The 24446-nt window shown below is 35.1% G+C and overlaps 1 protein-coding gene across 1 annotated transcript; it reads left to right on the top strand.

Annotated features, from left to right (window-relative positions):
* The first annotated feature begins 1041 nt into the window (after positions 1-1041).
* Positions 1042-19579, top strand: LOC121428688. Its single transcript, XM_041625492.1, has 4 exons — positions 1042-1540; positions 3793-3887; positions 4365-4491; positions 18027-19579. Exons 1-4 carry the CDS (start codon positions 1456-1458, stop codon positions 18521-18523), a joined length of 804 nt encoding a protein of 267 aa, XP_041481426.1. The 5' UTR covers positions 1042-1455; the 3' UTR covers positions 18524-19579.
* The last annotated feature ends 4867 nt before the right edge of the window (positions 19580-24446 follow it).

The raw sequence follows: 24446 nt of genomic DNA, 5'->3' as shown, positions 1-24446 counted from the left end.
GCTTTTATTCCTCTTATTTTTTCTTTTTCTCCTTCCTTTCTTTCACCTCTCTAGTCTTCATTTATATTTTGTTCATATTTTTTTTAATTTTCTCTTTTATTTAACAACCTAACTCCACTCTATCATTTTTGTTTTGATTACAAGTAATGTTACATGGTTATATTTTGGTTCACTGATTCATTGTATTGTTTCTCTTCCTCCTTGGTTTTAATCTGGTTTTCATGATCGCTACTCCTCCTCTTCTCTTTTGAATACTACTCTGCAAAAACTCTGGTGTTGATTTAACACCTGCCCAAAATCTATATGTATGTCCACACCAAAGAAGTGTTAAACAATACCAGTTTCGTTTTTGGTCTAACACCAGATAGGTGTTTGTACAACACCAATTAGTATTAAAACAGCATCAGTTTGATTCCAAACTTAAGATTCCGGGCTGGTGTTAGATCAACATTGGAGTTTTGCAGTGTACTTTATTCTTTGTCTATTATCATTCTACATGTATAATCCCCTTTCCCTTTTCTCGTCTTTCTCCCCATTCTTCTCTCCTCTTCCTCCTTCTCCCTCTCATCCTCCTTGTCCGTTTCCTCCATTTTCCTTCGATCTTTTCCTCTGCTCTCCTCCTTTTAATGCAAACTTGGTAACGTGAGCATGGAGGTTGTTCCGTGTTTTGGATATGTTCATCGTCTTTTCCCCGGCACATTATTTTTGTGAAATTATAATGAACAAGTCCATGTAGTGCTGAAATGTAGAAACCCAAAGAACGAAATACCTCTTCATCTTCTGGTATATTATTCTGTTCGGAACCAAACTTGCCTTAGGAATGAAAATGATATGTCGATCCTTTCTATTTCACAAGATTTTTTTACATAATAAATGCATGAAAAAAATGAATTTCAAAAGTTTATATGGCAAGTCCTGTGGGTTTGGATTTCCATTGTTGATACGCACGCGCGGAACGAGTTGTTAATTGATCTCCATGATAATTGACCTATCTATACGTCATCGCCTGTCATAAAACCCGGGCATAAAACTTCAATTTCACACTGGTGACGTGCGCTCCACCACAGCGCGACGGTCTCGAATACAAGCCCTATTCTAGCTCAACGAACTGTGTCGAAAACTTGGGTTATAGTGCGCGAGAAAAATCGATTGACTCACGGATGTTTTGTCAAGAAAGATTGTTGATGGATTAAAATCAACTTCGGGAACGTCATTCGAAAAGTAATCACAGTTCGATCTGGGATATCCACGCCGTCTCCTCACTTTTTCGAGCTCTCTCAATTCGCCAGCCACTTATTCATGTTCGGTCAAACACCCTGGCCTGACCAATCTCATCGAGTTTACGCTAGCTGCTTGCTCTGGATGTGGTAATAGTGGAATATATATATATTTCTCGAAGTTAGAACTAATATCATTACTATGAAATCTGATTGCTGATATTCACATTTGGACAATATGGGATGCACGGAATCTATCATTTCGGAAATTGTTGCAAAATCGAATGTTAACGCACAGAAAGGCAACATCAACCAAGCAAAAGGTGAGCAAATGTATGATTCATAAATAATAAGATGCAGGAGACTCGTGGTGTAGATCTCGATGTTGAACACAAAGGATCGAATTATAACTCGATCGGCCTTCAGTCACTTTTTTTCTATTGGCTATATTTCTGCAAAGATTAGGGATTTGGGGAAATAGTATTTTGATATGGATTATTCGTTTGTGTAAATATCAATTCATATTTGCATTCATTCCCATTCATTTCGCCGTGCATGCATTTTACGTATTGATCGAGTTTCAGCTCCTTCAAAAATGATCAGGCTTGCATGAGGTTTTATGCAATTCCATAGAGAAGAAACATAAGTTTTAAACCAAATTGTGTAGCTTTACCTCAAGTACAACCATGTTGAAGACATGTTAAAGTCTACTCTCTTTGATAAAAGGCTAAAGGTAGAAATATAAATGAGAATATGCCGTTGCCAAGAAACAACTAAAACGTTTGAATTATGCAGGCATAGAGGGTGAGCAACACAATTCTTGTCAATAAGCAATGATAGATGTGATCAGTACACTAGGGGTTTAAATTTGGACGCCAGGGTTCGGTACAATAGCATCATCATAAGGGGTGGTAATGAGAGCAGTTTTGCTAATTTTGGCATCTCTAAGGGTGTAATTTGCTATATTAAGCACCCTATAGGGTGCAAAAATGAATCACGTATACTATTATTATATTATTCAAATTTGTACCCTTGAGGGTACAAACGAGAATTTCATGGTGCAAAATAATGTGTATTTTTGCACCCTTTTTATTTCGGGTGCAAGATTACATCCCGAAAGGTTGGTACGGGTGTTTCATTTAGGATTCCAAATTTCTAAATACTATGTAGAATATGGATGATCTTGGTTTTTGCTAATAATCCCATAATCCCAAGGAATATACAGTATGTGCAATATATGCATGACAATTGTTGCTTTTTCATTACGCGTTTGGTTATAACTATAAGTGAAAAAGTTAGTGACAACATTGAAGCGGCAGAATATGACGTATGTATGGAACAAATTGTGTATTAAAAAGTCGCATATTTACATTTGATCTTTTGAAAATGAAATCTAATTTTCGCTAAACGGTGATTTTGCAACATAATATTTTGCACAACATAATACTGTCACACTTTTCGTTTCCTTTTCTTTCTTTTCTCCATGTTTTTTTTTATACTGGAACCCAATTTCTTCCCTTCTATATACACCATTAATAAGGCGAATGTGTATTTTCTTTTAATATCTATTATTTAAGGGGGAGTAAAGCGAACATTAAAATTAAGTTAAAGGAAAAATCTGAAGTTTTGATGATATTGCTCGCAGTGGTCTTTAATTGAAAGAAAAAAGTTCCAAAAATGACTGAGCATGTGTAAAAATCCAATATGATTAGTAATAATGCATACATGATTTTGTGTATATGTACAATTTCATTTTAATTAGCAAAACTGTATGCATTGGCAGGCTCTATGCACTTCAATTCTCTAATAAATTCGACTGAGCAGATCCATCAATATCTAATTACTTTATGAATTTCATTAATCAAAATCTCGCTGTGCTCGAAAAAAAAACTACCATTGGTTTACTGCAACGGCAATGTTGCTCCACTACATTCAAGGGCGTCGCTACAGTGGGGCAAGGGGCGATGACCCCCGTGATATCTTTTGATTTTGAAGTAAAGTCTTATAGTGAAATGAAAAGAGAAAACAACGTGAAACACACAAATGAATGAAAATTTGTTTTCTTTCAATACCTTCAAATTAGTTTTAACAACATTAATGATTTACACATTTTTTTTGTCTTGCCGGATGACATGTGCAAAACGAAAAGAAAACTGAATAACATTTCATATTGTATTTGTCAAATACTCTTCCCTGCTTCTTCATGTTATAAAAATTGTAATTGTAATAATATGATTTGAAAAGTGATAGAGCACCATCATTTTCTCTTTCTTTCAGGTTGGGACAAACTCCTTCCAGAGTACCTAGAGAACTGCCAGCAAAAACAACCTTTTGTGCTCGCCCTTGGGGACATCCTGAAAAAAGGGAAGAAGGGCAGAAAAAAATACAAAAAATAGAGATCAGGGCGGTGTAATCTTATACCACGGTTTTTTTTTTAGAGTAAAAAAAATCACCTTGGGTCTCCCCCCCCCGTCCAAACACACCGCGGTACACCCGAAGTGCCACCCTCGACCATATAGACAAGATATTCAAGTTAGATATCAATATTTCTTTTTTTTTTTTTCTGTTGATCTAGTTCAACCGGCTCCACTTCTCGGTCGTGATGAAGCAAGAGATAGAAGACGGAAAGCTCTTATGGAGAGACATGCTAAGAAACAGGCGATGGCACAGGTAAGATCATAAAGGATCACTATATGAAAAAAATAATAGATATTTCAGATAATGAAATCTAATGAAATAAAATAAAAAATAAATCAATGAAAAGAAAAGAAATAAGAAGGAAAGGAAGGAATAGGAAATGTATATTGTGGATATTCAATTAATGATTAAACTGATAATAATAAATATATGAATCGTTTTTTTTATATACTTAGTTTATTCATTCAATTTTTATGATTATTATTACTTGTACCATTATAATTGTTATTTACATCATTATTACTTCTGTTCTTTTATTATTATCATTACTATTATTATTATCACTATTATTATTATTATGATTATCTTCATCATAATTATTGTGTCAATTTTGTTATCATCATTGCCATCATTATTATTACTATTATGATAATTATTATTATTTGTTGATTGATTGATTATTATTATTATTGTTATTATCTATTTATTATTTTTTTCCAATTGCAACAGACAATATCTGACAATGCGATGGCAGAGAAAGAGCGTTTATCAAATAGTACCTGGAGGTCGTGGAGGTCAGGGGTCAATAGTGACGTCATCTCACCCGCTGTCTCCATCTCAGTCCGAGGATCGGATGGTAAGTAACACTGTTATTCTGATATTTTTTTATTTCTCCTCGAAATGAAACTTAATTTTATTTGTTGAAATGTATTTATTCAATCGTGTTTTTTAGTTTTTCTTTTAAATATTCCCCGTATTCCCCAACACTTCTACAACTACAATATTGTTTAATCCTTGTATTTTCGATGAAATATGGTCATTGCCCATGATTATACCATCTTTATAGTATACATGCAGTATTCTCTTGAAGATATTCATAACAAGAAAACAATTTTTCCATGTGTGTGACACTTAATATAGCTAATCATGCAAATTGCAATCTTACTAATGATTTCCTGACGCCGAATGTCTTCCAATTTATTTTCTTATCCACCACCAAAGGTTACACTTACAAGAAAAATATGAGTATGAAAATGAAAATGTCATTCTCTATTCATCTCAAACATAATACTGTTCTCATTGACATGATTGATGCGTAACGACCTGTCTCTGCGGAAGGCTGACTATGTACACAAAGATTAAATGATGTGGTACACTGTAAAAAATGCGGTGTCAAAACTGACACCAATTGGTGTTAATAGAGGACCATACCCTAAGGTGTTAAAATTACACCCTAGAGATTAAACATAACACCAAAGAGTGTAAATGTAACAACAAAAGGTGTTGTAATAACACCTATAGGTGTAAAACTAACACCACCAATTTAACACCGGTGTAAAATAACTGGTGTGGTCCTCTTTGTACACCGGTTAACACCACAGTTTTTGCTGTGTAGTATAGTGGAAACATTATCAATGCTACATGTAGCATGAAGGATGACGAACAATTTCATTACTTGATTATAATACCATTAAAATCATCCACTTCTACTGTAGGGCTCACGGGTGAGTGATAAATTAAACCATGAACAAGTTGCCGAGCGTGAGTAGTAGCTATGCACACTCAATCATATAGGTTTTATGTAATTAAAGGAAATATGGTCACCCCATTGTACTTAAAGTCTGTGGCGCCATGTGCAATAATTAAGTCCTATATTGCCAAATGTAATTTTGCTCGTGGTTCCAATATGACCATATTTGATGATACCTGCACTGCTTTGTCTCTTCGTGTTTTATCAAAAAGATTCCAAAAAAATAACGGTATGCCCTATGAAAATATATTCATGCTGCAATGCAACAGCATTTCTAGTTTTGACCAGAGTTTTGATTAAGTTTGAATCTCATAACCAGTAAGGCTCACATAATGTATAATTAATTAATTGAAGCCATACCAATATTTTGTAGAATGTAAATAACCACACTCAGTACGGGTTCTATGTCAATATCAATTAAAGAAAGATGGTCATCCGATTGCAATTAACAGTCTGCGGTCTAATAGATGGATAATCATTAACTCCTATATAGCGGAAGTATATGTGTTGTTGTTGTTGTTTTGATAGGCCTATATTTCAATATCTGTACAAAATGTTGGTATCCAGAGGTTGTAAAAATGACATTACTTTATGTCCCTACTTTAACACAAAAATATTATTTGATTGCTTTTGAATCACTAAATCTCATTACTATTCCAGGGCTCATAGATGAGTAATAAATAAGACCGTACCCGAGGTTTGTTTTGTATAGTGTAAATAGCAACCAACCTCAATCAAACATAATAGTTTATTAAATTCAGATGGTGATGTTATTGTAATGAACAGTCTACGGTGCAGCAAATGATCATTAACTCTTTGATTACCAAGTGGTTTTGTTTGTTGCCACAAACGAAAAAAGTAACAACTGCACATTGCGCACATGCACATACGAACGCGTCGCATCCAAAAGCTCAAGATATGTCATGGACCCAAATTTTCGTATTGAACTAATTTCATGCTTGATAAAAAGTTCGCGGTACACCATGTACCTTTCTTGGGCAAGTGTTGGTACTGAAAAGGACCGCATAATCTCGATGTTTCGACAAGTGCGTTCTTGTCGTCCTGAACACTATTCTTCTTCGCCATGTAAACCAGCTTCAGAATTTACAGAGAGTATAGCTTCACTTTTACCATACGTTTTTTGTGTATTTTTAATTGCGATTGTTCTGTTCTTTTATGAGGAAGGATACTCTTAACCAAATCTGGAAATTCTTTTACAAATGTTCTCACAAAATTGTCGGGTACTTATTTCAGTTCTGTTAACTGTGATTTATTACCACAATCATGCATGCGCATCTTCTTCATAGTTGCAGTTGTAGATCGAAAATGCAGGGAATAACAATGAAAAAAAAAATCTTTAAAACAAAATTTCAACATATATATATTGATTCGTCTTAAATATGAAAATAAATAACTATTTCATTTTCAAAGTCAGTTCCGTGAAGTTTAAATACAACAAATCATTGAATAAATTGTTTGACCCTCACTCCCCACCTCATAATATAAAATATGTCAGAAATGAAATGAAATAACAAAATCGGAGCATGTTGAAATACTACATTGGACGTGATACATTTCAAATGAAAAAGGGGAAACACTTCTGGCGGAAGAAAATGAGCTTGAGAAAGTGGATTAGACTTATTCAAACATGATCCGAGCTATGAAAAGCTTGAAGTGGACATCATTAGCAGTCATTATTAAGGGATTATGGGATTTATTTGGCACTTGACATTCACCATTATTTTGATGCCCCCTCACTTTTGTAAAATTTGTAAGACAACGCTTACCTCTTGAGTGGTCCGTCGCTCCCCAAGCTATAAGACTATATACGGTTTAGGAGTTTCCTAAGATATGATCTAATCAGGCATCTTATTCCCGTCATGAGATCTATAAATTTCATTTGAATTATAATATATTTCTATATTTTAGAAATATTCATTTTAAAGATTTGAATGTTTTTTGGCAAAATTGTCGTGCTGATGTGGGGGCCGACGTACATGCATACGTAGGCCTATACGTTCTACCATGGTTCTACACAGAAAACATTGAATTTGTCACATATAATATATGCAGTGTCGTATTTTATAGACATCTTAAAGAATGATAGTCATTGGGTATGCTCATACTGCTATCAATAATGAACTATTAAAATCAATTCAGTGCTAAACTCATGCGGGACATGCGCTGGATCAACCCCGAAGTGAAATTATATATATATACATTTACATTCAAGTCAGGATTTGCATTATAAATTTATACCATTTTGAAGGTGAAAAAAAAACGATGCTTCTGAAACGATATTACAAGCCCGTGTGTGGTATTTCATTCGTACCACAATAGAACTGACACACGCTTTTAAAATCCGATATAGGATATAATGCTTGGCAAAAAGGCATATAGCATTGGTGGTTGTTATGGTTACGACACTCCTTTTTTTTTACACAATTCCTGGGTCATTACCAAAACATGTGTAGCAGTATCGCAGCAACATGTAATTTATCTTTTAATCTGTTGACTTTCCACAAATATCCAGACAGTTAGATCTGAGATGTTGATATTGTTGTCAATGTTGATTTTGTTGGTAATGGCCAGATGCTCAGAGGCTTTCACGCCAAGGTATTTAAATTTGTAATGACCGAATACAATGCTCAAAATTACGAAGATGAAATGAGTACGAGAAAACTGAGCGAAACGAAACACTGTCTACACTCTAAAAACACTGAGTAAATTTTTACCCAATATTGGGTAAAAAGGGAACATGCATGTTTGCCGGGTTTTTTAAACCCATAATTGGCTATTTCAACGAAACATTGCGTAAAATTTACAACATATTGGGTATCTTTTACTCATCCAACATGCATGTTCCCATTTTACCGAATATTGGGTAAACCCTATTTAGAGTGTACATGGTTTATAGTTCATTAGAAGCTCTGTATAAAAAAAATGAACTGAAATCATCTGTTCTGATATATTTCTATCTGTTCTGGAATGGTTGATAGTTTATATTTCCTTTTATCAAACCACTGGCCTACGGGTGGGGGAGGGGGGCTGGGTCCGTGGACACCCAAAAGTACAAAGAAAACATGACAAAGGGGAAGTAAATGAAAGGGAAATGGTGAAATATGATATGATTCCCTTATTATTATGACAACATCTATCACGGCATGTTTGTATTAAAAAGGTCAAAATTTGCTAACTTCAGTCGCTCGTATAGCGTTAAAGGTAATTTGCTCTGTGCCCCATGTCTGGCCCCTCAAAAATATTGGCTCATTATGTATCAAACGGAATAGTCCTATATTCAAAACCTGCATGAGTGTTTATCATATTCCCATTGAGGCACATTTCTAAATATTTATATTTACCACTCGGTCATAATATTGTTTTGTTTTTGTTATTCAAAGTGCGTTGTTGTTGTTGTTTGTTGAAGATTAATGGCGACCAGTCATATTTGACTATTACCGCCAACTCGTTCGGCCAACTATATTTTCTTTCTTTTCTTCGACGTGTCCTTAAAAATCATTCCTCTCCTTTCTTTTTCTTTTTTTCTTTTTTTCTAATTAGTATTTTCACCAGCTTTGAGGCTGATGAAAATTATGTGCAGGTTAACTCTTTTAAATATAGGTTATCTTGTAGATACATCACCAATATTTCTCATCACACTGGCGTATATCCACTTTTGATGAAAACTATAATTTGCTGATATGAAATGTAATCCATTTTTTTCTAAAATGGTTTTAACATATTATATTAAACTAAGTCTGAGAGAATAATCGAATAGCATACTTAATAACTTTTCCTTTGGTGTCTGTATGAAGTTGACAAGCATTAAATTTTACTCTGTTATTGAAAAAAATGTAAACTTCATCCTTTTTTTCAACAAACTTTTCAGTAACTCTTATTTGTTCTGCTTCCCCGTGGTCTAGTCGATAACATCGCTTCATACCAGGCTCTTTGTAAAGAGTTTTGGGATATGATATTTATTGATTTGTTTTAACTCATATGACGAATTGACTTTGATTTATCATTAAGATACAATCAATAACTGGGTTATTTTCAGATCTCTTGTGGAGTTGAATGCCCATTATGGTGAGATATATTCAAGTCCACGTTGGCTGTGCCTGCACATGCTCGCTCTTGTAATGAAGTAGTAATACTATGCCAGGCTGAAGAAACATGTGATGTGAGAATGTAGTTCTACTACTGCTTTTATTTTGACTTTACATGGGGTACATTGCCTCATCAATCATGTCAATAGTAAAGAAAGCAGATATTGAAAGATATGGAACAACGTTTCTAAATATCCGACGATTTCACTGGAAAATATCTAAATATTATTTGGGTCACTAATGTATTCAAATATGAAGAATAATTTGTCAAAGATTTATACTTTCCAAGTTGGTCATACTGGGATCCATATATAGAATAGTGCACCTACGCTGATAAGGTAAGGGGTCTGTCTATCAACTGTATCTATGTATATACTTCTGTTTATATGTCATTTCACATTGCTCCTTATTCTATTCATCCGCATGATTATTTCCTGAGAACCTTAAAAATATATGTTGTTATAGTCCTTCTTTTATCATGGAAATAGAAACCTCTACAGAAGCATTCCTTTCTTTGTGACTACAAAATTTATTGAATACCTTTGAATACACACTCTCGTGACCAGATACCATGACAAAAATATTTGTATTGTCGGTCTATTTTAGGCAGGATCCATGTCAACAAACAAACATTCATTTTCAATGATTGTATTTTTTTCTGGTGCCTCCGCTTACAAACTCATTTTCACTCAGTTTTTCCATTCCGCGGACCTATCAGTTTTCACTATGACCACTCCATGAGAGGATGAATCTCGCTTTGACCTCTTGACTGTTGTCATGGTTACAGCGTGTGCTCACTGTAAACAAACCGATCATGTCGGCAGATGTGTGTCAAAATCACGAGATTGAGTGAGAGATCATCTTTCCAATTTGGTAATTCAATATTTCGATGTTACCCCCCCCCCCCATTTCGCCGATGTTCGCTGACCAAGAGTCCTTTCCTTTCGACAGTTTCGCAATTTTCCCCCGTGTTGTCCTCCATCTAAATATGTACCAAGTGCTTGAGATATGATCGATCTCATTATATTGGTCACATTAGTTGTAACCGTTTTTTTTCAGAATTTCAAACCAAATTCGTCAACTTTTACCGACCTCTTTAAATGTAACTGACTTTGAGTATGCATTTTGTAGTCACAATCATTTCGCAATGTGTTATTCATTATTATGTTAAAACGAGTGCAAAGTATAGACCGCTGTGTACAGTTGTATTTACTCCCTAAATATATAAGCATGCTTTTGTGCACTGTAAAAAATATTGGGGAAAATTTTAACCAGCAGGAGTGTAATTATATGTCCAACCAATTTTGGGCAGTATTTTACCCGACATGGGAAGCATATTGTCCAGTAGGGTTAACGATTAAGCAGCAACTATAATTTAGAATGGGCTAAATTTTCATCACAATGGATAAATAAAAATGCCCCAAAGAAATGCCCAATGCTGCTTGGACACATGATTACCCTCATGGAGCATTTTTACCCTTTATTTTTTAAGAGTGTTAGCAAAGAAAAAAAAAGAAAGAAAGAAAACATTCATGTGAGATCGGGTGAGATCTATATTTTGTATGCAACTGTGCTCTGTAGAACAGGATATTACATCGGCTTCTCTTTTGGAGGGCTATTTCTAACCCCCCAGCAAAGTTACAATTATTATTAACCAAATATGAATGTCATCTGTTAATTGGGTAAAAACAAATTCAAGAATGGATGCCTGCAACTGAAACATTGAATGTTTATCTTATTACCCCATGGAGAGTAACTCTTATTCATCTGAAGGAAATGCTAAGGATGTACGTGTATATATACCCCCTTGAACATTATAAAGGGAATAAAGGCTTTAGACCTTGAATTTCTGCCTCCTGTATCATAAAAGTGGACAATGAAAAGAGATCGCTCAAAATGTGTTGGTGTACGTTCGAGTAGGGGGTGTCAAAATAATCCATACCGTTGTTTCAAAGTTATAAGATCTACCAGAAATTTGATTTTATCAGTTATTGTGGGCGGAAATAAATTAGTTATTTTGACCACTCATCACAAAAATTGGGAGGGACTTTTCATTGAATTAATGAAGAATTAGTGTGTCCAGCATATAAATTGAGCCTGGTGCACAGAATCTTCGTCATTGTCAAGAGCCATTGGAGCCCCCCCCCCAAAAAAAAAAATAATAATAATAATACGCAAATACGTGGTAGTTACTTGAAAATCAGCCACTGTGGCTATAAAGAAATTAAGTCTCACTCTATATTTGCAGAGAACTAATAAAAAAGCTCATTCCCCGGCCTTATTTAGAGCAGAACATTCGCCATTGTATTTTTAACTCGTTTATAGGTTTTTTTTTTAATGCTTGAAAGGTCTTCATCACTTTAAAGCACACATAGATTATAGATTTATACCTAAAATAAATTTATGCAAGCAGGTTTTTTTTTAACGAGAGATCAACGAACACGATGAACGCCATCATATCTACTCAAGAATGATTGATTGCAATTTATATTATGGAACGGAGTGATCGATGAGATTTCATTTGCCTTATCCGAGGCCTTATCCCCTGTGTATATAGTATCATTAAAGTTAAGGCATAAAAACATGCATTAATTCCATGATTAATTGGTGGAATATAAATAACAAATTCTAATGTGATTCGACTAGTGGAGTGTGAAATTGGCCCATATAATAGGGTCAATATTATCACAATAATAATATACATTTATTTCATTGAATATATTTTTCTTTTTAAACATAATTATGTACGATATCTTAGGCTAAGATACCTGATGACTGACCGCCGTATTCTGTTCAAGTTTATTTTTTTTTGAAAACACAAAAACATCACATTATCATGGGTGTTGATCACGGGGGGGGGGTGGGGGATATATCCCCCCAATATTTCAAGTGTGGGGATGGCCTGTATTATCATCCCCCCAATAATTTAGGGTAGAAAAATTATAATAATGATGATGAAAAAATGAAAAGTTTGATCATGATGATTATAGTATGTCATCAATCAGTTTGTTTCCCTCGCAATTTGTGTATATTGTTATGAAATAAAAACATTCTTTTTCAGGACTATTAAACAGATGGGTGGAGGTTCAAGATGAAAAAGAATGAAATGTTTATGTATCTGATATTTTTTAACACATGACATAAAAGGACCCCAACGAAAATCAACTTTTGTGGATAGGGTGTTCCATCCCACCAGTGGTGAATAAATTAATTTAAATAAATCATTAATTCAAAAGGGTGGAAAAATAAACGGAAGTAAAAGGGTGGCAAGATAAATAAAGGAATGACGGTAAGCCCGATGGCGCACGAGAAGCCACACAGATTGTAATTTGTGCTAGTCTTAATTGGTCCGAATCTGTATTTTATCATCATGCATTAAGAAGAATAAAGATACTGCCAGTCAGGTTAGATTTAAGAGAGAAGTTGTATACACAGAGGCATCGATCCTGGGTGGGGGGGGGGCAGGGGGCGATCGCCCCACCAATGAAAATATTGGGGGGCAAACATATCATTTTGCCCCCTCCCCCAATAATTCCGCATGTGCAACCAAAAAATAAAATAAGATTGTAATGCTACACTGAAATCAGCAAGCGAGATTGAGATACCAACTCGATCTTGATTTAAAATCGTGCTCAAAATGTCTGCTTTTCAGATTGGAATATAAAAATTTTCAGCTCGCGTTTCGCGCTCGCATCATGTTGCAAAAGCCCAAACTTTTCATGATTATATAGGTGAATAGAATGTCCCGTTTTCAATTCTAAACCTCAAAAGAACTTTGATTTTGCAATAATCTTTTGTTGGATATATATCTTCCACTAAAGTGTCTTTTTTTCCAGATCAAAATATCAAAATTTTCAGCTCGCGCTCGCATCTATTGTTCCATCTTAATCATTGGTACCAAAAATGCTTAGAATATCAAGCTTTCAGGTCAGAATATAAAGAAATTTCAGCTCGCTCTCTAGTGAGATACATGTATCGACCCTCCTCATGAGTTACTACAAACAAACCTAAACAGGTACATTTTTCCTGTTTTCATGACATACTAAAAAAATTTAGCTCGCGCTTCGCGCTCGCATTGTTGGTGAAGGTGAGATATGTGTCTCTTTCTCATGTTATATATATATATAGGCCTATGTGTGTGGGGGTGTGTGGGTGAGTTTGTTCGTTTTTTGTGATCGAGCGCCATTTGGAACGTTGATTCATAATTTTGCCTCCCCCCATCTGAAAAATGGATCGACGCCCCTGTGTATACATCATGCTCAATAAACAGATCACTATGTACATGGTCCAGTCAATTTTTGTCATTTTTTCCTCGGTATGAGTTTAGAATAGGCTTACTTGTAACACAAATTGAATTTTCAAAAAAATTATACAAGTATAGTACACTACAACAATGAAGGAATTTCCAAGAACACCATGCATATCAACCACTCTCAAATGTCCTAACTTGTGATTTTAGTGGGGGTAATGTTGAAATATCCCCATCCACAAGAACATTTGTGTCAATCATCCCCCCAACCAAGAATACCGATCGACACCCATGCACATTATAATCATATCAACATACATTAAATACATATATATTATAAATACCTAAAAACATGCGTAGCTTTAGTTCTATGTTGCATTTTTAAAAAAAATAATGTTTCCTTATAATTTAGACTTATCCAGATTGGTATTGTACGATATATTACTGCAACGTTTTTGTTTCTTTTGATGAAGGCTCGATGTTTGAATGGGTATTTGGAAGATTGATCGATGCGTTTACTCAACAAAATGACTTCCTTTTCCCCCAATTTTATGTATTTCATAATTGTGTTTGCACTATCCTGCATGCTTAGCTTCGGGTCCTTTGCCAATTTCCAACGATTTTTTTTCTGCAGCATTACTGAAACAAATTTATGAAAATTTGAAACTGGAAAATAAAACAATTGAATTGTTTTTTTTTTTTACGGTACTCTCATTCAAAAAAAAGAATGTATGCGCCAAACAGAATTATCTTATCATCTCACTTTAATGTTCTTTAATCTTCTCAAGGGAGATCTTGAGAAAGATATAACATAAGGCCGTAATGAATTTGGAGAGAAGGATTTTCGCAAGCGCACGCAAGCTAATATACAATCTTATAGTCATACCAAAGAGCTATTACAGACGATTTACCCATAGAGCTATTACTGATTTACCGATCACAAAACTACGTTATTACCAATGACATACAATCGGTCGGATTGGAGTTGGCTTCCTCGGTGTGACTGTATATGACTGTGAAATATCCAAATCTAAACTTGAATTTGTTGCAAGAAACACTATCAGAAAATCAATCACAAATATAACATGTTACGACTTTGTGATTCGTTGATCAAATTTAAGTATGACAATTAATTGCAATGGGTTAGGATTTCATTTTTTTTTAGTTTTGGCAGTTCATTTTACTTGCAGTTGATTACAATTTTCTTGTAAGAGACCTACCCCTAAAGCTAGACTATCGAGACTATCAGTATTAAATGCCAGTAAAACAGCTAGGAAGATCCGGTGACTCGTTAAGTTATCAATGACCCCTACATTGCTTTTGGTTGAATTGTTTTTCGAAGGACGCCAGACACGCAATGATCATATTAATGTTTTATATACTGGCATATACTAGTAATTTTGTAATAACAGTAGACAGTGACGAGTACATTAATAAGTAAGCCAATTCTGAAAGGTCGATTTGTGATTATTGAATTGCACAGTATTTTAATTAGTCTGCACTTTCAAGATAAAGTTCAAATTCGATTTTTTGGTTCATTTCTAAATTATATAAAAGCGATTTGCTAAACATTGAATGAAAACAAAAAATCAATAAAATGATAACATGCAACTTAATATGAAACAAAACAAAAAAACATAGGTACAGTTGTTTAAAACAGAAGGGCTTGTCAAGACAAAAACCATCATGCTCACCGTGATATAAAATAAGACAAGTGGGGAACAAATTAATCAAATTATATACATAAGAATCAATTGAATTTCACAATTATCAGTTCAATAGCTTTTAAAGTTACAATATGCTGCATACTTAATTGACTTCAGACATGCTTCTTACTACATTAATAGCATGATTTTAGATGACTGCTCGGGGCACTGGAACCCTCTATCAAAAAAAAAGAAGAAATTCCACGACCAAGGGAAAACGATGAAAAGGGAGAGAAAAAAATCAATACATTATTATGTCAAAATCTATCACAAAATTAGATCTTTCATTTTATAAAGTAAAAATTTTCGCTCGCTCGCAACGTTTTGGAAATTTGAATTGGTCATTGGCTATACACATACAAACACCCATGCAACAAGTTATCTGTACGTGTCGCAAGGTCAGTTGCATTGTTGTGAGGTAATGGGGAAAGTCCCTTTGATCGCTGTGTTTTGTCTTGACCCTATTATATTGGTCAATCAGTTTTGATGTGTTTACTTCCGTTTATTCTGAGAACGGGTTGAATATGCCAAACCATTCTCAACAGCGGGCGAGGGGGGACCCAGGGGGGGGGGGTGCCCCCTGACCCTACGGTCCCGTCCAAACCTGTACAAAATTAACATACTCTGCAAGCAATGAACAGTTTCCCATCCCCTCTTGTACCCCTTAAAAATTGGGATGGATATATATGTATATATGAACCTTTGGGGATTTTTTTTTACATTCCCGTCCCTACCTATCAAATTCTATAGATCCACCCCAGCTGATTAGTCAAGCAATACGCAAAATGTTTTATGGTCCGTGCAATGATGCCGTGAGGCATATTGGAATCAATTGGCAATTAGCTCTGACGAAGGTTATACGAGTCAATATTTTAATCGGATTTTTTTAAAGCTCCGGGAGTGTAACCACTGTCTTTTATGAGGGGAATTCCCAGTGAGATATTGTTTTAATGAAATTATTCCTGATAAAACTCTTAAAAACACGATTAAATAATGGTAATTAATTATTGCTCAGGATGTATATTAAGCGTTTTAAGAATTGTCAATTTAATTCAGTTGAGATTTGGTCTTTAATTGTGTTTGTCTTGTATTTGAATTCATTATATTTGTTTGCATTTCGAAGAAACTTATTATTTCATAGAGGGGGTAACCAAGACTGACATAAATATTTTTTTTCAAAAGAAATAGCAAAATCTTTTTTTTTCTCTTCGGAAATAGAGTTGATAATAGAGTTCATTTCAAAACCAGCGGTTTTCTAGGATGGGGGGGGGGGACCAGAAGTAAATGATATTGCCTTTTATAAATCGGCATCCATAAAATCCTTGTAGGTGGTGTAGGCCTACGGGATCTGAGTCACACAATCATTATGAGATACCCGCTCTCAAGTTAACTATTGAATTATAAGGACTTCTGAATTGATTATTAATATATATCTATATATAAAGGTACCATCCGGTCCCAATATTGAAAATAAAAGGGAATTTCCCTTTTGGTTAGTTTATTTCATTGATGAGGTTGTACCCTTGTACATTCATCCCTAATTCCGATTCAATAGTATAACCTCTTATAAGTTACATTGTATACATCCCTGATACTCTGTTTTTTGCCTATGAATTTTACTCATTAGTTATTTTCCAAGAATTTTAATAAAATTATCATATTTTCATAGCAGTTAAACTAATCCTGATTCAACAGTGTAACATTGTACACATCTCTGGCATTTCCTTACATTCCTATTCTTATCTTTCGGGATGATACAGAAGTATTGAATATAATATGTATTCTTGGCTTGAGAATTGTTCTCATAACCCAACTATTTTCTTAGATGAATAAAATTATTATTAAAAAAATATTTCTATTCCATTATCTAACTTTATAGCATTCGGAAAGGGCAATGTCCACCATGTCTAAATATGGCCTTTTCGTGTGTTTTAGACAATATGCCTGTCTACTGATTTTAGTTCAATGATGTGATTAACCCTATACAATACTGACCTAACTGCTATATATTGTTTCAAGCAATTACACTGACTTGAACTACTGAACAAAATATTTTTGAATCCACATTGATAGAGTGTGATACCAATTTATAATCGTCGAAATGAATAAAAAAAAGTGAACTGAGTTGAATGTATTTATTGCCATACATAATTAAAACTGACCTGACGATTATCTGGCGACTGATTATGTTTTAATTAAGAAAGTGAGAAAATCATACAAAAAGTAACTAAAACATTGCTTATTCCAAGTCACCTGGCTCCCAATAGATTAACAATAGTGGGAATGTACATTACGAATTTAATTTAATCATTTATCATATTTGTAATACAGTCGTAATCATGAATTAATTAATCCTCAGGTCCATCAAACAGGCTTGACTGATATTTTATTTGTAAGTGAAATGGCACTTCATTTTGCCTTACGAGCGTTTTGCGATCAGTTGTTATACAGGGTCTGGAGAAAATGACATTAGTCATGAACCTTATATTTTTATGTCATTGTTTGTTTTATGCATGTGTTTTATTTTTTCTTCCACAAGTACCTGATACATGTATCTCTCTCTTTTGTTTCCTTCTTCAGGGACCGGTAGCCCAGATGCGCTTCCCGACCCTGCCATGGCCTATGTCTACTCAGAGGAAACGAAGCCGTCATCTCCGAATGAAGACGATATCAATGCAAATCATATGCAAATAAGGACTATGGAATTACCCAATCAGATCACAGAAGGAACCGAGGGGACATCCAATCAGGATGAAGAGCGGCTCATTAATGAGAGATTGAGTGGAACTGAAGAAAAGAAAATGGCGGAAAAAGAGGGTGGAACTGTTAAGGTTGAATATACACTTCTGGAGGAACAGGATTCAACGCAAGAGATACCGTTGAATGGAAATGTGCCGAAAGGAAGTAGAAAAGATTCCAAAGACAGTGTTATTCCATTGGACAATCAGAAGGAATTGATGGAGAAAGAGAAGAAGAGGAAACGAAGAGGGAAACAGAAGGCTGTGAAATTCAGCGATCAAAATCTCGGAGATGACGATCGAGAAGAGAGTGGTCAGAAGACAAGTAAAGGGAGATAGCAAATGGCTATTCAATGACTAAACATTGTATATTACTTACTGATTGCCTGATCAAATCAGGGAATGATCTCTGTGGTCAATATCTTGCAGATGAGTCTTAAGTAGAGAGAGGTCAGAAAACGAGTAAAAAGATCGTCAACGGCTATTCAATGACTGAAACATTGTATATTGATATCTAAATTATTATATTGCCATCCCACCGCTGCCACCTAATCAATTAAAAACCGATTATTTACAAGATAGAAATCCAGTCGGGATGTTTTCATGGGGCCTGGTGGGTGCTTCATAATGCTGTTCGTAAGATAAGAACGACTTTAAGAACGACTGGTGATCCTTTCTTGTGGAAAATTGTATATCATTGGCGATGGTTAAGCGCATAAGAAAGTTTCACCAGTCGTCCTTAAAGTCGCTCTTAACTTACGAACAGCTTACGAAACACCCACCTGATAGCAATATAAACTTTGATCACAAGTGGTCAAGTACTTAAAGAACAAGATAATACCACACAAGGTAAGATTAGAGAAAACAAAATTTTTCAGAAGTTAAAGATATTAAGAAAAGGAGAACGAAGAATCATTACAGGGTTAGAAATCCTCTTAAATAATCATTCAGAATAAAATTTCTATCATATCCGAATTTTCATAATAAAATAATTACATAGAAAACAAATCTTTCTTGTGTTTTTTCCCATAACAAAAAATAGGACGAACATGATTAAAAACATGTATGCCATTTGAGCTCTTTCCTTCATCATTTACACCCCTTGAATGGATGACCCTCTTATAAAAAAAAAATTTGTCGATTCTTATTCCAAGAAATAGTGAAACATTATGGAAGTAGTGTGTCTTTACAGAATTAGTTAAGGGAACAAAGTCCACTATTGTGTTTATTGAACAAATAAACTGTTTTCTAATGAAATTTGAATGAGTAGTATTTCTATGTATACATCTGACCATGTTAGACTTTTAAATACGTTCTGTAATTTGAATCTGGAATGTCACATTGAAATATTAAAAGCCTTAATTGTCCCGTTCTTTGGTGGACATTGTTAACGGATATGCTTGAGAGTCCCTAGTTTGTCATTCTTTTACAAGAAGTCAAATATTTGCTGTTTAAAGTTCACTCCTCGAGTAGAGAGCTGTACAAATATTGCAGTTGACTATATCTAAGCATCACTCAGAGACAGGGGCGACGCGAGGGTAATTGAAGGGGGGCGCAAAACCATAGGCGGCGGAAGCGGGGGGGGGGCGGGGGAGGGGACGTGTCCCCCCTAAATTTGAGTTTGGGGGACGGTCCCCCTAAATTTTTTTTTGATAACCTTTTTTTTTTTTTTTTTTTTTTGCTTGTCACCCTCTAAATTTTCTGGCTTCCGCCGCCAATGCGAACTGATTATGACGTCATATTTTTGTCAGTCCATTCTCAAATAAAGAATAAAGAAGAAAAGTGTATCATGGAGATACTCGACCAAATGGTCTCTTGATATTCTTCTTTCTTACTCCTTGTTAAGTCCTTTTCTTTTCCTTTCCATCTCCTATTTTCACTTCTTAAATCGTAAGTGCACTTGATCCAGTTCACTGCTACTACTCAGTGACTGACCGGCAAGGAGGAGGGGGAGTAGCCGGTTATCCCCCCCCCCTTTATAGGCTGCCAAGTAAAAAATACCTCCATTTTGGAGCCAACCCCAAATTACCTCCATTCTATTGATATTGATATTTTTTTTGCTTGTTACCAAATTTCTCGGTATCAAAATTAGAACTTCATTTAAGTAGTGAAACCTTTTTTTTTTCTTGTCAAATTTCTCGGTCAAATCCCCTTCTTGGAAATAAAAGCTAGATCCGTCCCTGCTACTGAAGTAGTGACGGGGGTGGGTGATATTTTGCAGGTCTCCTATGTTTGGTTTTGAGGAAAGTAGGGAGGCCAATTGGGACCATATTGTCCCCATTGCATAAACCGTCTGCTCATAAAATAGAGGAAGCCCATCCTCCCTTTTGTAAAAACCAATACTCTATACTGCATAGAGATGATGCTTTTCCTTATTAAATATTAGGCCTACATTTCATCCAAGAAGGTGATTGCAAAATCCCTTAATTGAGAATTCATTTTGAGAAATCATGACTTTAATTATATCAAGAAAATGACGAATAGGCGGAGTTAGTTATCTATAGTTTCAATGACTTAACATTAAGGTGACATGCAGGTAACCGCTCCCACGTTACGGTTAAACAAACGCAGATTTCAAAGGACAAGTCCACCCCCCAGAAGAAAGAAATTATTTCAATAAAAGGAGAAAAATCAAACAAGCAAAACACTGAAAATTTCATCAAAGTCGAAATGTAAAAACAAAAGGTTATAAAATTTCAAATTTTCACTTAACTAAAAAAACAGTTATATGCATGCACAACCTGGTCAGCGTACACAATGAGGGGACTGATGGCATCAAGTATATACTCACTCTTATTTTTTTTGTATTTCATGATATGAAATAGTTTAAATTTTCTCCACATTGTATTGTGAAACAAAGATTTATTCCTAACATGCGGTGTGTGACATTACAGGGGGCCAGCATTTTGTATTTTTCAAGAAGAGAAAAAATAAAGAGAAAGGAAATTTTGGGGAAAAATGAAAAGAAGGTACAAAGAGCTGCATGTGTTGTGTATCACATGACCGGGGGAAGGTGGGCAATTGACCCCAGAAATTTTGAAAAACTTACATTTTCACTGAAAATTTTCACAAAATTTACGAAGAGCGTGCAGAAAATTTTCAATTTCACTTTAGAAAATGCACAATGGATGACAAGCTCGGTTGCTTCGCTCCCTTGCTTTCGAGTTTCTTCGAATGAGCTCTTACGCTCTTTCTGCGTATGGCCACGTGTAATGACGGCATCTTTATGTTGTATCATCCCTACCATCGCTTCCTCCCCCCCCCCGACCCCCCCTCCGCCAACCAACCTTCGGTCTCAGTGTATCCGTATTTACTCATGTTTAAGAATAATGATGTTATCTTGTTCAGTTGTTCTGCATTTCGAAATTCCCTTGACCTTGCCACGAGCCCATGAGTGCTTATTTATCTATATCCGTATTTTATGTAGGGGAAGGCGGGGTAAGTTGAGCATAGGGGCAAGTTGAGCCACCAGCCCCAGGCCAATAATGAATGAGTCAGACATTGTGGTGGTGTCATGTATTGATGACCCATAGCATAACCCTTAACCCCACCACATTGTTTTCCACTTTGAAACAAAAAGTAGTTTTTTAGAGGGAAAAGTATGAATTTCAGCCAAAAAAGTAAAAAAGAGTGTGAAATAGATAAGTGCTTTATTCACACACACGTCTTTAAATATAGTAAAGACATGATAACAACATTGTTAGTCCAGGTATGGATCTTCATTCTTGTCATAGTCTTTTATATGATGGATGCATAATAAATGTGTGGATACAAAATTATCGCACTAAGTTCGGACTGGGGTAATTTGAGCCAAACAGTATGGGGCAAGTTGAGCCATGGTAATTCTTATGGTAATGTATCTTAAAAAACAAACCATATAAATCGATCGAAATGCAGGCTGAAAGGAGCAAATTTACATGACTGCTTTTTTCCTTTTAAAGGATGTTAGTATTTATAGAGAATTAGCAAGTGAAAAGACTTAAACCAAAAATTTAAATGCTGGTTCTCCCCCCATACATTTTGAACGTAGTTTTTGTGGCTCAACTTACCCCAGACGGTGGCACAACTTACCCCATATATGGGGCAAGTTGAGCCATTTGACATCGGTTTATTCAAATGTCACGATGACTTTCAGTGTGGGGGTAGGTGAAAAACATTTCCCAAGAATCAAATTTAAGCAAGGTACTTATTTCTACAATAGTACTAGTCATATCAATTCTAACTTGCAAAATGCAAAAAGTGTCACAACTTACCCCGCCTTCTCCTATTGTATTGAATCATTGTTTGAATAACATTGTCATATTCTTGAAAAAGCATGATGGCGCTGTTCAACCAGAGAATTCGATACAAAATTACATTCTTGAAAATGATCCTGGAAAATGATGATGATGTCGATGATGATGATCATAGGCGGCGGAAGCGGGGGGGGGATGGGGGACAGATCCCCCTAAATTTGAGGTGGGGGGACGGTCCCCCTCTAAAATTTTAATTGATAACCTTTTTTTTTTGCTTGTCAATTTTGTTTCCTGCGTCCCCCCTAAATTCATATGGACCCCCCTAAAATGTGTTTGGTCCCCCCCCTAAAATTTAGGATGATGACCTTTTTTTTTTGGTTGTGTCCATCACAAAAATTTAGGTGGACCCCTCCTAATTTTTTTGGCTTCCGCCGTCAATGATGATGATGATAATAATAAAAACAACAACGAGAACAAGAATTATAATAATAATTATTAAAATGATAAGGATGATGATGATAATGATGATTATGATGATGATGATGGCAGTTTGTTTGAAAAGGTTTAAACAACTGTTAAAAATAAAAATAAATAAACTGCAAATTTTTGAGTGAGGGTTTAAACAGCGTTTTAACAGTGCATTTACCAGTACATCTTCTTCAAAATGGAGATTTGTTAAATTCATGTCACCAATTGAGCAGCAATAATGAAAAGGATGGCAAAAACAAATTAAAAACTAATATTCCCTGATGAATTTTCGTCAAACTTCACTGCATAGGCCTAAGGCTTACTGCTTGATTTTATTTAATATTTTCCACAATCTTTCCAAATGGATAAGTTAATAAGATATAGTGGTAAAACAAATACTCCTCCATCTGGGGCCGTTGCAGAAAGAGTTAGTTACGCCCGGTGGTTGCGATCAAATGCAACTCAAAAAACCTTGCGCAACTTGATTTTCAGCCAACGAAGCACCCGTATTCGGAACTTGTGCGCTTGATATTTTGACTTGTGTTTAAATGCTACTCTTTAGGCAACAGGTCCATTATGTTAACAAAATTGGTGTAGCCCCAGAGCGCTGCCTATACTACACTCTCTGCCTCACTTTGGGCCCTTGCTCCCCGTCCTAACTAGGTTCCGCCCTCCGAATATACCTTGCCACTATAAATTAGGCGTGGGACTCCTTTGCCACAATTATTCAAAATTATCATTGCATCTCGTTTGTATGCTTTCACAGAAAATGAATCACTCTAGGTTTCATCTTCTATTTTGTCTGTTATTTTTAGGGCCTCTAAATAAACCTATCTTCTTTGAAGGGAATTCCTTGCTCCCTCCAAAAATCTATTGTAAGAGCATACAGTACTTGGGAATTATTTCGTGAAATTCAATCCGTTTGGATTTATCTATATAAAGTTTCGAGGAAACTCGAAACTTTAAAGGTCAAGTCCACCTCAAAAAAAGTTGATTTAAATCAATAGAGAAAAATCAGACAATGCTGAAAATTTCATCAAAATCGGATGTAAAATAAGAAAGTTATGACATTTCAAAGTTTCGCTTATTTTCAACAAAATAGTTATATGAACGAGCCAGTTACATCCAGATGAGAGAGTCGATGACGTCACTCACTATTTCTTTTGTTTTTTATTGTTTGAATTATACAATATTTCAATTTTTACGAATTTGATGATTAGGGCCTCATTGCCTGAAGCACAAAATGTTAAAATAATGGAATTCCACGTGTTCAGGGAGGAATGAAACTTCATTTCACATGACAATGACGAGAAAATAAAAATATTTCATATTTCATATTTAATAAAATACAAAAGAAATAGTGAGTGATGTCAACAACTCTCTCATTTGGATGTAACTGGCTCGTTCATATAACTATTTTGTTGAAAATAAGCGAAACTTTAAAATGCCATAACTTTCTTATTTTACATCCGATTTTGATGAAATTTTCAGTGTTATGCTTGTAGAATTTTTCTCTTTTTATTCAAATCAAGTTTTGTTGGGGTGGACTTGTACTTTAA

Source organism: Lytechinus variegatus, chromosome 15 (genome assembly GCF_018143015.1).
Source record: "Lytechinus variegatus isolate NC3 chromosome 15, Lvar_3.0, whole genome shotgun sequence".
Lineage (NCBI taxonomy): Eukaryota > Metazoa > Echinodermata > Echinoidea > Temnopleuroida > Toxopneustidae > Lytechinus > Lytechinus variegatus.
The sequence above is the reverse complement of the archived record's forward strand: the minus strand, read 5'-3'. Positions and strand labels throughout refer to the sequence as shown.

Coding starts and splice junctions, on each gene's coding strand:
- LOC121428688 (XM_041625492.1), top strand. CDS start 1,456: ATGGGATGCACGGAATCTATCATTTCGGAAATTGTTGCAAAATCGAAT. Junction 1,541..3,792: donor CAACATCAACCAAGCAAAAG/GTGAGCAAATGT, acceptor CTGTTGATCTAG/TTCAACCGGCTCCACTTCTC. Junction 4,492..18,026: donor CTCAGTCCGAGGATCGGATG/GTAAGTAACACT, acceptor TTCCTTCTTCAG/GGACCGGTAGCCCAGATGCG.